The following is a 16,844-nucleotide window of genomic DNA, read 5'->3' as shown; positions in this document are numbered from 1 at the left end:
AAGACATGGCAAAACAAGCTAAGACCGTCAAAAGAAATGTCACCAGTTCACAAAAACACAAACAACCAAAACAACAAAGAAGAGTGAAACTAGAAAAAATAATTCCTACATCTGGTTGAATTTTGATCCTAAAATTTAGGATAATTATTATTTGTGATTCTTTGACTATTAGCAGATCTTATGAAAAATTATAGTTTTTTTGCAATTGTGAGGGTGTTTATTTTCATAGAGTGAAGGGTAAAGGAAAAATAGATAAATTAGTTTTGCTGTCTCTCTACATAAATGCCAGATATTAAACACTCCAGTATTTTTCATTTTCTAGGAAGCAAAACAAAAAAAGGGTTGAAATTATCAGTCAAATGTAGACTTCATCTTGTAAATTCCAAAAAATATCCTGAAAAGAAAACCTGGGGAGTGGAGGAAGTGAGAGAAAATTTCTGTGATATTCTTCAAGACACTGCTAAAATTACAGCTAGGTTAATAGAGTCCATACAAGATGGTTAATTTTATACTGTTGAAAACTGACTCCCCTTGAATATCTGATGCATAATTTTAAAGACAAAATAACAGTATTCTGGCAGGATGTTTTGCTATCTAATATTTCAATGCCAGACATGATGAATACTGAGATTTTTATTTTCCATCTGGTGCATTATGGGATACCTCTAAGCTCTTGGCATTCTACTGAGACTGTGCTTCAATTTAGGTACTTTTAATAACTCCTCTTCCTTTTCTCCTTAAATATGGCTTTTGTTAGCCAACTCTAGCTAAACTGGAAACAACAGGGAATACTACTGAGTACAGCAATCCCAACTGTAATTATTATGAACAGGTTGATACATACACATTATCAACTACACAATTCATTGGTTTTGGATGAATGAAGACAGAAGTACAGCTGAGCTGCAACACAGGTGGGAAGAAAACAATATCAAGTAGTTTGGTATTTGTTAACCTTTTCTGAAATGGCTTTACATCATGGATTGCCTTTTTGGAATCACTGGACTACAGATCGTTCTGCTAATTAATGTAACAGGACAGCATTGCACGGCTGAGACAAGATCTGTGGCAAAATTTCTAACTGCTCTATGTTTGGTCTTGCATATTATGGCAGCTCTTTTCACACTGAATTGCTTGTCTGAAATTTATATGGATTTTAATACATTGTGTATATAAGATACTAACATAGTGTAGCATATCAAGCTAAGTAAAAACAGCTGTTACCCTAGAAAAGATTATGAATAACTTTAATCTCTATCAAACACTTCTTAAAAGACACCAGTATTCACCACTTGTATTTTAGAAGAATCTTCAAAAGGGAACTGGGACTGCCACTATACTGGATGACAACAGCCTCCACAAAACATGGCAAACCTTTTGAAGACTGGTGCAAAACGCTTTGTGGTCACTTCAAACCATTTCAACAAATGATTTTCTACTAAGAGCAAGCAGTGTGAATGCTGTAGGACTGTTAAGGATTTCTCACATTTTGGGAAAATAATTGCAATTGTCTGAAAAATACATGTCAGAGAGAATTCTTTTTATATGCATATACCAAGGTTCAACAGAAAAATTCTGCATCTGAAAATAATAGTTCAAGAAACATAGAAATGTTTCAATTTTTAAATCAGTACCTTCTGAAGAGTACTTGTCAAATAATACCTTCTCTTTGATTCACTCCTACTTATCTCTAGGTTATAATACTAAAACAAATTGGCAGGTATTTGTATCACACAAAGTTGCTGCATCCACTGTGTATGTATCATATATTACAAGTAAAACCTGTGCTAGCTATAATATATGCCTCAAGTCCAGACGAGATATTAAAAGAAGTATAGACCTAAATTAAATTTACACTGGTTGCCAATGCCCTATCTCATTACCTGTCCACACAGTTAACATTTTGACCTTCTACCAAAGAGCAACACACAACCCTTTTTTACCTGAAGAGTTTAGGTTCTGTAATCCACAAAGTCCTTAGGATGCAAGGACATCTTACAGATTCATTTATGTTGCACAGGGGGACCTTCAAACTATGAGGTCAATTAAATAACCAACAGTTTGGAGGCAGCAAGTCCCTTCCCTGCAGCTGAAATGGGTTTCTTTTACCTCATTTGGTAGTGAAGGCTCTGACTCATTTAAGTACTGTTTCTTCCTCCCCTTTCTGCAATGTCAACAAATCAAATTAAATGGCAAAGGAACAGCTAATTGATCAAAATAAAGGATTTTTTTCCTAGCTGAAAAGCAGCAATCAGCTGATTGTCTCTCAAGTATTAGTTCCATAAGTTTCTGTAAAAGAACACCATCAACACCACTTTTATCAGTAAGCTCAAACTTTCTCAGCTGCTGCTTGGAAAATCAGAAGATGGAAGCTCTACTGATAAACAGCATGTTGACTAAATCACTTAATTAAACTTTTAATATGCAATTTAAATACTCTTCCTAAACCCACTAAATTTTTATTTTGAATGTACAAATGTATTTTGTTCACTGTGCTTTTTATGGAACATTTCACTCAATGGATTTAATACGTTAGATCGATATCAATTCAATATTCTTTGACTTTCCTAATTAAAGGAAACAGAAGAATTGAGATAATAACTATTTCTTTTCAGCTAGCATACACACGATGGCTCACAAATTAACGCAATCTAATATATAGGAGAAATATTCATAATTACAGACTTTGTCAATAAAAGAGTGAACCAACTGTGCATGTCTCTGACTTCCTAAAGAAACAAGAATGCTAATCAGTTCATTAGGGGGCTTTGGGTTGTGATATTTAGCGACAGGATGTAATGGCCTGCTTGTCCACGAAGCTTAATTGTACTCAGGATGAAAAATTATTTTCTACAAAGCACTATCCTTCTTTTTTAAGACTTCCTGCTGGTTTCTTTTTATGAGCTGCATGCTTTTCAAGACATCATCACCATTCAGATTTCCTTGTCATAGGAATAAAAGTAAAAACAGGTCCAGGTTTCATCATGCTGTGCAGGATTATCTAACCTTTACATCAAACCTTTTCTGCTTTGTAATTTATTGAAGTTCCTGTTTTGCTAAAAGTGAGCTGCTTTAATTAGTGTGTTCACAGACATGACTAGAGACCGTAGGCAACTATGCTGTTTAGAAATTGCTGTCTGTCTGCTGGGTCAGGTAGTAGGTGAGAGTAAACTGCTTCTGTTTATAATATTTACTAATCAACATATTGTATTTGAATACTCTAATACAATGAAATATGTAGTATGGCTGGTGTAAGGACTTAAAGAGCACAGTTGCCTGTCTCAAGCACTCTTCAGGCCATGGAACATTACCATGAGATAGGCGCAGAAGGGAGCGACAGGCTGTTTCTATCCTGGCAGAGGTGAGATCAGGGTAGCAAATCCTGGTTAATGCATCCAGACAACAATTTCCTCTATGGAAATCTGTGTAAAGAAGCAACTGCAAATACAAATATCACTGGTCAAACAAAGATCACCCCAAGTTATGGGATAGACGGGCAACAGTGACTACTGAAGAATATGCCTCCAAATATAAGGGACTATAAATTAAGCCACTGTGACAGGAACCCAAGATAAGATAAAGATGGTACTGTTGTTGGGTGTTATCTCAGACCTAGGGAAGGCAACAAAGCTGGAGGCGAAGAATAGATCACCGATAATGGACACAAAGAACATAGAATTTCTAGTCCACAAGGAAAGCCAATTCAGCAACTGTGCTGAAATCAGCTCCAGTTGGGTAGAAGGTAATTCTGGCAGGGAAGATCACAACCCACTGAAACAAGAAACGCACTGACTCAAATGAAGAGAAAGACTGAGCACAGGACTAACAGTAAGAGAACTGTGTAGCCAGTGAGCATTAATTTATTTGTTTGCTAAACTATATAAATAGTGAAAAGCTTTGAACCACCTCAGGACATACCATCACCAAGAAGCCTAAAGTGAAGAAAGACTAACACCATACCATTGGATCCACAAGTGGGGACTATCTCCCGCTTTACATCTCCCTTCCTTTCCCCCTACCCACCCCCATTTACTGTTAAACAAAATGTGTATTATTGACTTCAGCATATGGTCTCAGGTCACTAATCGGATCTTAAGAGTTGGTTTTACCTGTACTGATTTATTCTAAGACCAAATATTTATTTTGGCAGTTTCTGACAGCAGTCAATACCCAACAATTAGGGAAAACAAGGAGTAAACAAAACTTGGCAAATGTAGCATGATAATTCAAGTGATGTAGCATTCAGTTTCTAGCAATCTGTATGTTAGTCATTCTTCTGAGCCTCTAGGCTACTGCTGAGCTAGCTATCTAGGCCTTATATGAAATGCATGCACATTTTCAGTTTAATTGTCTATTGTCCATGAAAACATTTCTGTCAGTGTGTTTTAGCCTGCTGGACAGTATTTCACATGAGATGAACCCATGGTTATTTAAAGACACAAAGAATATATTCCTCTCTTTCCTTCTGCATGGGACGCAAAATTACTAGATTTTTACTGTATTTTCTTAACTTTTTTGATTTTCTATCATCAGACTTTATTACTTATTACTTTATTAAAACATTCCTTCTTTATAACCTATTGCTAGCTGCTGCTCATTGCCACCATTCTCTGCCACATCAGTAGATACATATTACACTTTTTGAGATGGAGTAATGGAAGAACTGATGTAAGAGTATTGCTGGTTTTTACAGTACCTTGTTTATGTTTTTTCCTTGTTCTCAACTGGATTTGTTCCCAATTGTTCTAATAGAGTGTTTCTTCTTCAGATCTATCAGTCTATAATCAATGAAGTTCACTTGTTGCTTTGTCAGCATTTATCAGTATCTCCCTTTGATGTAAGGATTTTTTTTCAAACATATTAATTAAAAAAAAAGTAATGAAACCACTTTTTAACCTAAGAAAATTCTTTCCTTATAAGTCTTTGTGAAAACACCTTGTTGAAATGTGAATGGAAATTCACTTATGTTCTATTGGCTTCTTACCTTTATCTGCATGCTGCAACAGACCTGCAAAGGATGGTTTCTCCTTACAAAATACACAATGACTCTCTTCCATCACATTTTACTTCCAGTTAATACATATTCATTTCATATTTAGTCTTCATCAATTTTCTTGGTGAAAGCCTGACTTGAAGATCCTCCTTGTAGCCCTCCTAAAAAACTTGTGGGCTTCTTTTCAGCTTTGACCTGACCTGGTGAAAGCTGTTCCTGCCCATAGCAGAGAGGTTGAAACCAGATGATCCTAAAGATTCCTTCCAATGCAAATTATTCTACGAATCTTCAGGTGCATGAGGAAGTTTGTGCCTCCAGCTAGCTTAGTTCATGTAAGAGTCTGTAGTCCATTAAGTTTATATTTGAGTTAATTCTGAAATTTGTTCAAGTGTTTTGTGACCACTGTTTACTCCTGGGGATTTATTGCCACTTATTTTATATTAAGAAAAAGAATTCTACTGATTCCTTCATTTAACATCATCCTTCCATTTAAAATATTACACAGTAGGGTCAACTGAAATTCTCCCTAGAGAAAACTGATGCAAAGAATGAATTTAACTTTATGGCTATGACTTATCTTCTTGACAGACATTGATAATCCATGTCTTCTCTAGCAGGATTAGAGCTTTTGAGATGCCTGAAAAAGATGAATTGTAGATCCTCCTTTGGATTTCCTAAGATGATCACTATCCTTTTTAATCAATCAGTAAACTACTCTAATGGTCTTCATATATGGGGAGGGAATTTCAATCCTGGAAAAAGTTTATGCTTCTTATCAACAAGGTCTGCCTGCTTACTCTGTCTTAAATACAACTGATAACTTTTTATCACAGTATTCCACTCACTTCTGCCAGGAAGTTTCATAAATGCCCAAAACGTTAGTAACACAAAGGGAAATGAGGCATTCTACATAACTATTTTTGGATATTAGATGTTTGGTATTAGCATACAGTGTATATAAACTACATCTTTATTTATCCACTTTTCTCTTGCTCTCCTTAGATTTTTGGGAGGATTCACTCATTCTCAACTGAATTTTGCTAATTCTTATCTTTTTTTACAACTACATATCCAAGAAGAGCTGTATACTAACTGTTCCTTCAAAATTTAGTCATTAGAAAAAAATACAAAAAGTTAGAAGGTATTTGAAGAGCCTGCATCATGACTATTTCAGATTAGATGATTGTTGTAGGTCCTTTCCAACTGAAATAGTCTATTATATTTTAACAGATGAAGAAGGGCCTGTCCTTTTCCATAGTTTAGATTTTTTAACAAGTGCTTCCCATTCCTAACTTGCTAGACTACATATAATTTTCCAGACCAAGCACAGACTTTTTAAGTCCTAGCAATATTCTCCAAAAGCTCTCATAGATATATTTTCCTCTAACTTCCTAGCAATATTTTATCTCTTGCCTTCAGGAACCATCTCCTAGTTCTCCTATTATGCTGTCAGTTTCTTCAGGATCAAACTTATGTTTCATACTGTAGAGACACCATGCTGGTGGGCTGCAATGTTTCTCCCAAAAGCACATTGAGCTGGGAAAAAAAGGCATCACCACCAACATTAAACAGAACAAACTCAACAACGAAATATCCAAACTTACAAAATATTAGTAACGACACTGGAAGGTTAAGATAACCCACAGCAGCCACAGAAGGCCTGAAGCTAAGTTGCAAACACTTGGGTTGCAGTGCATCTAACAAGGACAGAACTGGCCCTCACACAGGAAGAGCCAGTGCATCCACCTGGCCTCGGGGCCATTTGCCAAGGCTTGTGTAATAGGATGAGATGAATCAAGAGGACTGTGTCCTGAGTCCTCCAGCCTTTGTAGATAACAAAGCAGTCTTCCAGCTAGGTAATAACCTAACCATGCCTGCAGAGCAAATTTCAACCTGTCTGCTCATATTTCTGCTTCCAGATTAGTCTTGGTGCCAAGCATACATGGCCAACATTTGCTACAGAGGTTTAAGCAAAAGAATTATTTTTTTTCCCAGTTTAATTAATTATCTTCATGTCACAAGGTGTTCTTATGAAAGACAGGCAGTGAAGTTGGCTGCATGATTTGGATCAAATAGTGAGAAAAAGAATTTTGGCAAAAATAACACCAGAAAACAGTTTTCATGAGCTATGAATGTCATTTCTGGAATAACAGAAACTTTCTGGTTCTGCGGTTGCATGTACAAAAACATTCACAATGGTAATGCATACACTAGAAAAAAAAGATGCACAGGGTGACAGACACATTTTTCAAAGAGACTCTGACATAAAAATACCATGTAACACTAGGGTGCTTAACATTCCTATTATAACTTCTCTTTACTAAGTTAAGAAACTCATATACCGCCAGTGAGCATTTTTCCCTCATTCATTCCACTTCAGGGGAATCCTTTAATTGGACTATTCATGTATATAGTTTTTGAGAGGAAAAATAAGTCATATTTTTCAAAAATAGATGGTACAAACTAGACAGAAGTTATGCAAATAAATTTAGAATTTAAAGCAATGCAGTAAAATTACTTAGGGATTTTTGATTTGCAGAGTGCCTCAAAGGATATTGACATTTTTGCTACAAACTTATCGTGCTTATCTTCAGGAACTGGAAAAGTCTGCAAATCCTTCTCAAGCTGTTGAAGCTGCCTCTCCATATGCTTGAGGCTCTTCTCCAGGTTTTCTGCTGAGACTAAAATACAGAACACACATTCTGTTAACACACTAAATAAAAACCATTGTTTCCAAAATGCAAGAGTTAAAACCTTACCCAAGTCAGCATGCTACATTGTTAATTCTGAAATAAAAGCATACTGAACAAATTACATGCAAGATGAGGTGGTTGCTCTACAATGTCCAGCTCTCCCCTCTTACACAGATTCTTTATTCTCACTAGATGTATGCTGTTTGAATGTTGTATTTTCATCTGATTTTATGCCCAAGGTTTTGCATTCCAATTAACACTCTGTTTTAGGGAACCTGAGATATACATATGCCAGTCTGTCTCCTCTGATTAACCAAAGGACAAGTTTTCAAGATATTCTAAGAAACCACAAAGCTTGTCTCCATCTCATTCTGTTAAAACAGAAAATACAATCATTTTTATGAACGACCATAAAGAAAATAAGATTCTCAAACACAGAAAATTGGGCTATTAAACACCTATGCATAAAACTTAAACCTCAGTTCTCTAGTTTAAAAGCACTATGTATGGTAAAAAACACAACAGAATTTTTTGGAGCAAAAGTGCTGGCCAAGCATTTGAGAGAGTACAACAGAGCAACACAGGGACTTAGCAAAAAGAAAGGAGTGGACCTGAAACATCAGGGATTTATAGAAGGATGAAGAAAAAGCATAAATTTTCTTTGCCAGGAAAAGAGAGATACAACTTTCATTTATTTGAAGCAATGCATGTAAAGTTGAACACTTTATCTGTAAATAGTTGATTGAAATATTAAGGTGACCAGAGTAATGTTAGGATAATTAGCATGTGTTCTTTCTTAGATCTATAATATTGCCATTGGTTAAAACTTATTTTCAATTATTTATGAAGGCAACTTAGCATTTATTCAACTTTCATAGGAGCAATATATAAAGATGTAAGAACACACTGTGAATTCTAGTCCAAAGACTTTTTTGTTTTTAATGATCTATTTAATTCATAATATAGTGTAAATATCTGTAAAGGTATAGTTATCTTCATCTTAAAAAAAAAACACTTTGGAGAAAGCCTGTATCCCTATGATGTTACTACACTGCGTAGTGGATACCTAGTTTCATCCACCAAATAGTTATGTGAGAGAAAATATAAAATACATAGAATAAACACATCCTTCTCTGATAAAAGCCTGACAGAGTCCCCAAATTACCACAGTAAAATGCTGCATAGCAACTACAAGCCCATTCATAGCAGAAAGGTTAAGACAACTATAAAATGATCCATGGCAATGTGATAAATTGCTTTATAATCACCATTTTTAAAAGCCTCTGGTTACTTAAAAAATAGTTTTTCAATTGTATGTTAGACTTGCACATTTTGACTCAGCAAATCATCACCAGTTAGGTCAGTTGGCTTCAGCAGTTCAAAAATTCTTTTGTTTGGGGAGCAGAGCTGAAATTAGAAGCTGACAATGTTGACTAAGACATGTTTCCATCTTCACCAGGCCCAGAAACAAACCTGATTTTAATAGAAAGTCATACTTTAATAGAAAGTCATACTTCTGCTGTCATGAGAAGCATCTAAGGGTTAGGCACACACCATGCTAAGAAACACAGAATATAACAACTTGTGCCTAATCTAACTATTGCTTGGACTCTTCATAAGACCGTTTATCTTGCATAAAGAGTTCATAGTATAAATTAATGTGACATACACACATAGTAGATATAGTAAATAATCTCGAAATTATGAGTGCTGGCAAGGAACACCAATTTAAAAACATGACAAAAGCCCAACACACCAAAAAGTCCTCTACACCAGTTGCAGGTAGCAGCTGAGTAACAGCTACACTCTTTTACCCAGATGAGAAATTCAGCAAAATAACTCAGTGCCTAGAGCTGATTAACACATTCTATACAAGAGATTTGCAAGCTCTTGCTTCCAGCAAGCCAGAGTTTTTCACTCTAGTTCTTCAGGTTTTTTGACATTGAACATTTACATGTTTGATCAAGAATCTTTATAACTCTATTTTGTCCTGAAGAGGTTCTTTTCCTCTGTCATGATCTTAGGTTTTTCTTGAACTTAAGATTTCAGCATGCCTTTGATTTCAGCAGTGTATAACTATTAGATATATTTTCCTTTAAGCCTATATTTCTGATGATACCTCAAATAAAGGCTAGTTCACAATATGCTGCTATTAAGTTTGGTACCATTGTCTGTGCAGCTTTCAATTTAGTGAAAACATTAAAAAAAAATCAAACCTGTAAATATAACCAGCTCTTCCAAAAAAAGATCATATAAAATAATTGCCAATCTTTTCTTGTGTGACTCTGAAAGCTGTGGTATAAAATCTGAAGGGACATAGAAGAATGGCAGAAAATGAAAAAAAAACCTCTTTAACTTTAACCCCTAATCCTGGAAGGATTCAGAAATAAACCCAAGCCAAACTGAAGTATACAACTCAAATGCCAGTTAAAAAACAAAGTCAAACCCTGGGGTTCTGAATGTCAGTGAGCCTACAAAGCCAAGTTGTTTGCTGAATACAATGCATGTGTGCCTAAACAATCTCCTACTTACACCTGCTCATACCCACTAAGCTCTCACACTCCTCTTCCAGAATGGCTCCTGCTATTTTTGTAAGCAATAATTAGATTTTCCACCATCTGTTTTTCATGGTTAAAACAACTTCATTCTTAGGGCTTCTGAATCTGGTTTTCTAATATCACAATTATACCAGAAGCCTCTTCACCTGCTTCTGTTTTCAAATATTTCTGCAGTGTTTCAGGTGATGACCCACCAGCCCTTTAATTCTTGCATTACAATTTCTCCAGTTATTCTGGGAATACCTTATCTGATTAACTTACAATAAAATATCCTCTTTTTTTTTTTTGACCAAGGCCCTTATTACAGTATCAAGATGCATGATCTTCATGCTATTGATTTTCTTTTCTTTTATTCTGCTTCCTCAGGATCACTCAGTGATGACAACCCAATACCCCTCTCATCTGGCAAACTATCTAACCCTGTGTCAGACATGCTCATCGGTGCAATATCACAATTTATTTTTTTTAACCATGTTCCTTTTAAGACAGTGTTTTGTTTCTTCTACTTTTAATTCTAATGAATATTCTCCCATTGTACATAATATCAAGTGCTTTACTAAAGTCAACATAGATTTTATGGGAATGAAAAAAATAAATTAATAACCAAAGCTACCAATAAATTCATTTTTATTTTATGCTACTCTCATTAACCTCTGTCTGTGTTGGATTATTTTTCCTTTATAAACCTTCATATCGATAAAGTCAGATATAAAGACATGAAATTGCTCAAATCATTATTTTTTCAGTTTCTTAAATATTCTGTAGTAGCACAACATTACAAAAGCCACAGCAAAACTTGATAAAAAATGTACTTACTAAACTTCTAGTTTCATCTCAATTATCTCAGGATGCAGAATATGAAACTGGTATTTACAATATGAGAATACCGTACTCTGAATTTTTTCTTTCAAGAAATTTCTATGAAGAATTTTCACTCCCATCTCTCCCATCCCATCATTATTCTTGCTTAAAAATAAAACAATATTTAATCTAGCTTTGAAACCATACCTGTTTAATCTTAAATAGTAGAAATAATTCTCCAAAGTGAAGCAATACTTGCATGTTCTCTCATGTTTATTGCTGCAAACCTTTTGCTACTTTTTGCATCAATCAGTATTTCAGACATCATGCCCACACTCTATGACAATTTGCTTGGATGTTGCCATCTCCTAATCACGATTTTCATCCTCTTATCTACCAGTATTCTACCTTGTGCTATTATGGCCCCTTTATTCTAAGAGAGTGACAGTGACATACTGACCTCTAGCCTGATACAAAAAATTATACCATATTATTAAAAAATATTCTGGAAATGTAGTATTAGTTTTGCCATGTGAAAATCACACTGAACTGAGTTTACTGAATAATTCTGTAAAATTGTCATCATATTATAAATGTGGCATTTAAAAGAAAACTTAAATGACAAAACATAGCCAGAAAAAGCCCAATAACCAACAAGAAAAAACTCATCCATATTTTCAGTGAATTTAGAGCACTAACAAATATTGCAGAGGAAAAGTATTGAGTGTTTCTGTAAACACCAGCAAAGATCTGAAATATCATTAAAAGTAGCAAAAGATCTACTTGGATATACTCAGTGTCACACGGCACTGAAAATATAAAAATTATACTTTTTTTCTCCAAAAATAATGATTTCCCTTGTCTCTACAGCTACTTTCTGGCTTTCTTACCTTTTCTCTCCCCTTTCTTCTTTGTGTGTGTGTGCCTAAGGTGCATACAACACTCTTTTTGAGATCTTTTTTTTCCCAAAGCTCTGACAATGCCACTGGCTCTTTAGCACTCAGACTTTCCCTTCTGTAGCCAGAGTAGACGTTAGTTTCACACATGAAAAAAAACACCTAAGTAGGATTTTAGTCTCTTTTTTTTAATTCAAATATGAGCACGCCAATGTAGTGTAACTGGTAAACAATGTGGAAGCATTTTTGTACCCAGTTCACCAGTACTATCACCAGTAGTAGTAAGCCTCAGATCTTACAGCAACTATGCCCTATACTACCTCCACAAGAACCCTGGCCTGCTGGACTTGTTATAAACTTCAAAAGCCTCCTAGGAGAAATGCAGTCTGACACCACATCTCTTTTTTTAATGGTCAGTTTAAGCTCAGAAATTCTTAATATGGGAAACAGCTGAAAACAGAAACACCTGAATGACAACTCACTGATTGTCAGTTATTCATCCCTGAGCTGCTACTGAAAGAAAGAAGCAGCTGCTAAGGCAAGCAGGAAAAAATGGCCAAGCAACAGGATGTGGCACTAGCCCTGAGCACAGGGACCAAGGTCCCCCAGTGTTACACAGCACACAGTGATATGGTACAGTGGTGGATCACGATCTGTCAAGAGACAAAACCATCTTATAAAAGAAGAAATTAAATTCAGAGGAGGGAGCACAAAGAAGATCCTTGCATCAGTGGCAGCTTCCCTTGCTGAAGAATTCTTGAGCCTCACCACCTGCTTCCTTGGGGACCACAAAGTGCTGAGCTGACTGCAGTGTGTTGTATACTTGCAGATAATTTAGGGTAAGATTGTTAATAACTAACTGTTTTAAATATGCAGTGAGAGTGGTTAATAATGATTCCAAATGAACTATTAGCATGGAATAGCAATGAATATCAGTCTAGTAGAGTTAAAAATAAAAGTTTAAAAGTGGCCACATTTATCAATCTTCTATCCAATACTGTCACTCTAAAATCAAACTCCCTGAGGTATATAGGTAGCAAGATACACAAGTCTACATGTACATCTAAATGCAACTTCAGCACCTTCCTACTCATTAAAATTAAGCTTTCTCACCTCTAAGGGTCCATACATCTGCACAATGCCTTCAGCTTTTTTAATTGCCTTTTCCACCACTTTAAGGTACCTCTTGCAATCGATTTCTGTATAACCCATTCGATATTTTTTGTATTTCAGCTGATATCCACATTTTTTCCCTACAGAGTATATAACCTTGATGGCCTGAAAACAAGAGCCTGTGAATTTGTGACCCAAATCAAAACCCAAGAAATGCATAGAATAAATATATTATTTAATAGTACTGAGAAATTTGTCATTACCTTAGAAATTCTCTAATAAGAAAAACAACCTTTCCTTATGACGTATAGAATTCTTATGACATATATGTTACTATTTTTCTCTCATGCTGCCCCAATGTCTTTAAGTTTTATAGGTGGAGGTGCCCTATTTTTCATTGATACAGTTTAAACTTCACATTTTCAATTTGGTTTCTAGCTTTTTTAATTTTGAAGTTAAATCAATTGTCTATTAAAAAAATGAAGTTTCAAAAGAGAGAAAATGGGTAGGTTACTTGTAAAGCTGTGATGAGTTAATGTCTTTTGGAGAAAGGAAAATCCACAGCTTTACAGTGTTAGTACAATATGAAAGATTCAATACACAGTTACCTGTAAGGTCTGTGTAAATTAGAGTCAATCAAGTAAAACAGCAGCCTGCATAAATGCAATATAAAACTTTATAATACCATAAAATAAGAAATTAGTAAATTGTACTGAATTACCAAAATATTTCTTGTCTGGAATACTAACAGAAAAGCAGGGAAGTCATTATGTTTAAAAGAAAGGACAGCTTTAATTATAGAAATCTTCAGGAACTGTCATATCTGTAAGCTCATTAGCTGCAATGAAAGTTCCTCCTGCTGATCTAAGAGCACTTAGAAAACAGGATTTGTTACACTTCAAAGTAAAAAGGTATCTTTAATTCATGTACTGTAACAATGAATTAAATCTACTTCTAGTATTGCAGAAGTAAAAACTAAAACTTTAGCATACAGTGGAAGGAAACCAAAACCACAAATTAAATACCTTAAATACCCTGAAGCAAACTTCAATTGCACATGTCATATGTCCTTTACTGTTTGCCTCTCAAAATTGGATTTTAAAAAGTATTTTTCCTGCAACAATTGTTTACATACTGTAAATATTTAATAATTTATAAAATACAATAGTGTTGCCATTAACTTGGTGCAGTCACTTGACACTGCTCTTGAAGTCTTACAAGCCATTTTAACAGCTCACTGTATGATCACTGGACAATGTTTAATGAAACTAAAGAAGCATGAATGTTTCTTCTGGGAAGTATAAAAAGTAAACAAGTTGCTGAACGCTGTAATGTTCTAATGTTCACCATTTTGAATAAGAAATAACTTGAAAGAGAAGTTTTAAGAACGAGCAAGCATAAACCAAAAAAATCCAAGGCATGCTACAAATAGGCTGGCTAATACAATGACAGTCATGTCAAGGAAGAATTCTACAAAAAAGCATCCTTTAAGACACTTGTTTTGAGATACCTGTGGAAGACTCAACAATTACTCAAAGATGATTAAGCCAAAACTAACAAGTGCACAGTATAGTTCCATTTTTATGTATAAATATATATGTGCAACTTCAAGTTTTCTGTTAATATTGTTCAAATAGCATTTACATATCTTTCTACCACAATAATTTTGATTTATAATTTAAAGAACAGCTGCAAATAATTCTTTTATGTCAGATAAAAATGTGAAATTATTGTATCTGAAGACATGAATATGCAGACAGGTAATTAAACCAGTTCAATAAAAAAATAGCTTGCAACAAAGGTTGCAATAGGAGAATAGAATATTCTTATCCTACTTCATTGATTTATTATCAGAAAATATTTTTAAGAATTACTTCAGAAAACAAAATTCAGTAAAACCATGAAGGGAATTAAATTCTGCCACCTGTACAAGGCCCTAACCTTTGCCAGAACAAAAGCTAAAGAAGAGGATTTAAAAACAAGTACTGGAACAAAATGCTACCTCTATGGTTCAGGGAAAAATTGAACAATATATTAATATGACACAAAAGCAGAAAAGAGCAATGTTGTCTCTTCACCCAACAACTTGAATGAACAAAGCAGCATATGTGTGAATAGAACCTTTCTATTGGATGACAGGAAAAACCAAGGCTGACTTCCTCCCTTCTGGGCTATCAGCAGCCTGTAACCCTTAGACATAGCATTTGGATCCACTGGTTTTCCAAATTTACTGGAAGTGTAAATTGCCTCCCAGGAATGCAAATCAGGATGGATTATTTCTACTAAACCCTAAATTACAATATCTTAGAATGGAGGAAATCCTCTAAGCCCTCAGTACCAAAGCTCTGTTCTACCACAAGTTGTTGGTTGTTTTTTTTTTCCTGGAATACACATATCTAACTATAGAAAAAGTTTTTTATTACTTCCCCTCTATCACTGTTCCTAGCAGCCATAATGATGGCTTGTAATATCTGCTATGAATTTCCAGCTCTCTTGGTCAACTTGTTAGACTTCATCAGCATATCAGTAATACATGAGACCATTACAGTGGATGTGACTGAACAGATTCACAGACTTTCTTTATAACTGACCTTCTGCTAAGCTCAAGCAAAAATAGCCACTTCATTAAAAATTTACTGTACAAAAGTCGGTGCATATTAAATCAACTTGCTTCATAAAAATGTACTTTTACAGAAGTACTAAAAGGTTTATAAAAACTCCATGAGTTACAGTTTTTTGTGATCTGCTGGGTTTTCCAAAATTCCAGTGCAGCAGGAGTCTTTGAAAACAGAATGGAGTTTTGCAGGGAGGAAAACAAATATAAACAAACACACTGATACACTAATCTGTTAGATATCCTAAGCTTTTGTCTTCTTCACACAGGAAAACTGAAATGCAAAATGCATCTCAGAATACGCTGTAGTAAATTCAATATATAAAATTGAAAACATGATCATTGATTTCCATCCTACCTCATATTAAGTGAGATCAAAGACTCTCCTAGTCATTACCAGATGCCTAGAACAGAACAAAAAGCCTGGGCTAACTGATAATTTTACTGGCTACTATTTGAATGGTCAGTGATCTAGATCTCAGAAATTTTCCAGAAAACAGTCAGCAGTTGTCATATAAGACAACTGTCTATACTGAAAATACTGCCTTCTATTAAGGATAAAAATAAACTCAACCACAATACATACAATAACATATTAGTGATGAAAAAAAAATCAGTGACCAGTTCACACTGAAAATAATGTCAAACATACCAAATTAATATACAGCAGAAACTGTTTCTATTACCAGTATAAACAGTTAGGTGAAGGGCTTGAAGCATTTGACAGCTATTTAAAAATAATTGAAATTTTTGGGTTATAATACACCAAGTAAAACTGGAAATTTTAAGCAGCAGAAAGTGAACTCTATGTAAGTGACCACTATCTCAAGTCCTCTATCAGAGGCAGCTTTTGCAAAATTGTAATTGTGGCAGGGAGACTGACTGAGGTATGAGAGTGACACTCTACAAAACATTATAGATAAAACTGTGATATTTTCCAAACTGACATAAACTAAAATATTTTTTACTGAGCCCATCAAATCACTTTTTCCTGCCAGAGAAGGACAGTGCTAAGGTACCATCAATTTCTACCCGTGTCCTTTGCCTGTTTAAATTACTTAAACTTATAAAATGTGGAAAAGGAGCTTTTAATTAAGAAGTTAATTTCAAAAAACTCTGCTGATGCTTATACAGATTCTATATTGCATGATGAAACTACACGTTTACTGACTTCCA

At 34.8% G+C, this 16,844-nt stretch overlaps 1 protein-coding gene across 1 annotated transcript in view; it reads right to left on the bottom strand.

Moving 5' to 3' along the window:
• The window catches only part of DIAPH3 (diaphanous related formin 3), a 212,388-nt gene that overhangs the window by 86,899 nt on the left and 108,645 nt on the right, over window positions 1-16,844 (bottom strand). Inside the window, exon 23 of the mRNA XM_077173643.1 lies at window positions 7,550-7,674. Within this exon, the coding sequence (XP_077029758.1) occupies window positions 7,550-7,674 (125 nt within the window). The remainder of the gene's footprint in view (window positions 1-7,549; window positions 7,675-16,844) is intronic.

Source organism: Agelaius phoeniceus, chromosome 2, assembly GCF_051311805.1.
Source record: "Agelaius phoeniceus isolate bAgePho1 chromosome 2, bAgePho1.hap1, whole genome shotgun sequence".
NCBI classification, from domain to species: domain Eukaryota; kingdom Metazoa; phylum Chordata; class Aves; order Passeriformes; family Icteridae; genus Agelaius; species Agelaius phoeniceus.
Note: the sequence above shows the minus strand (reverse complement) of the source record. Positions and strands in the feature narration are given on the sequence as shown.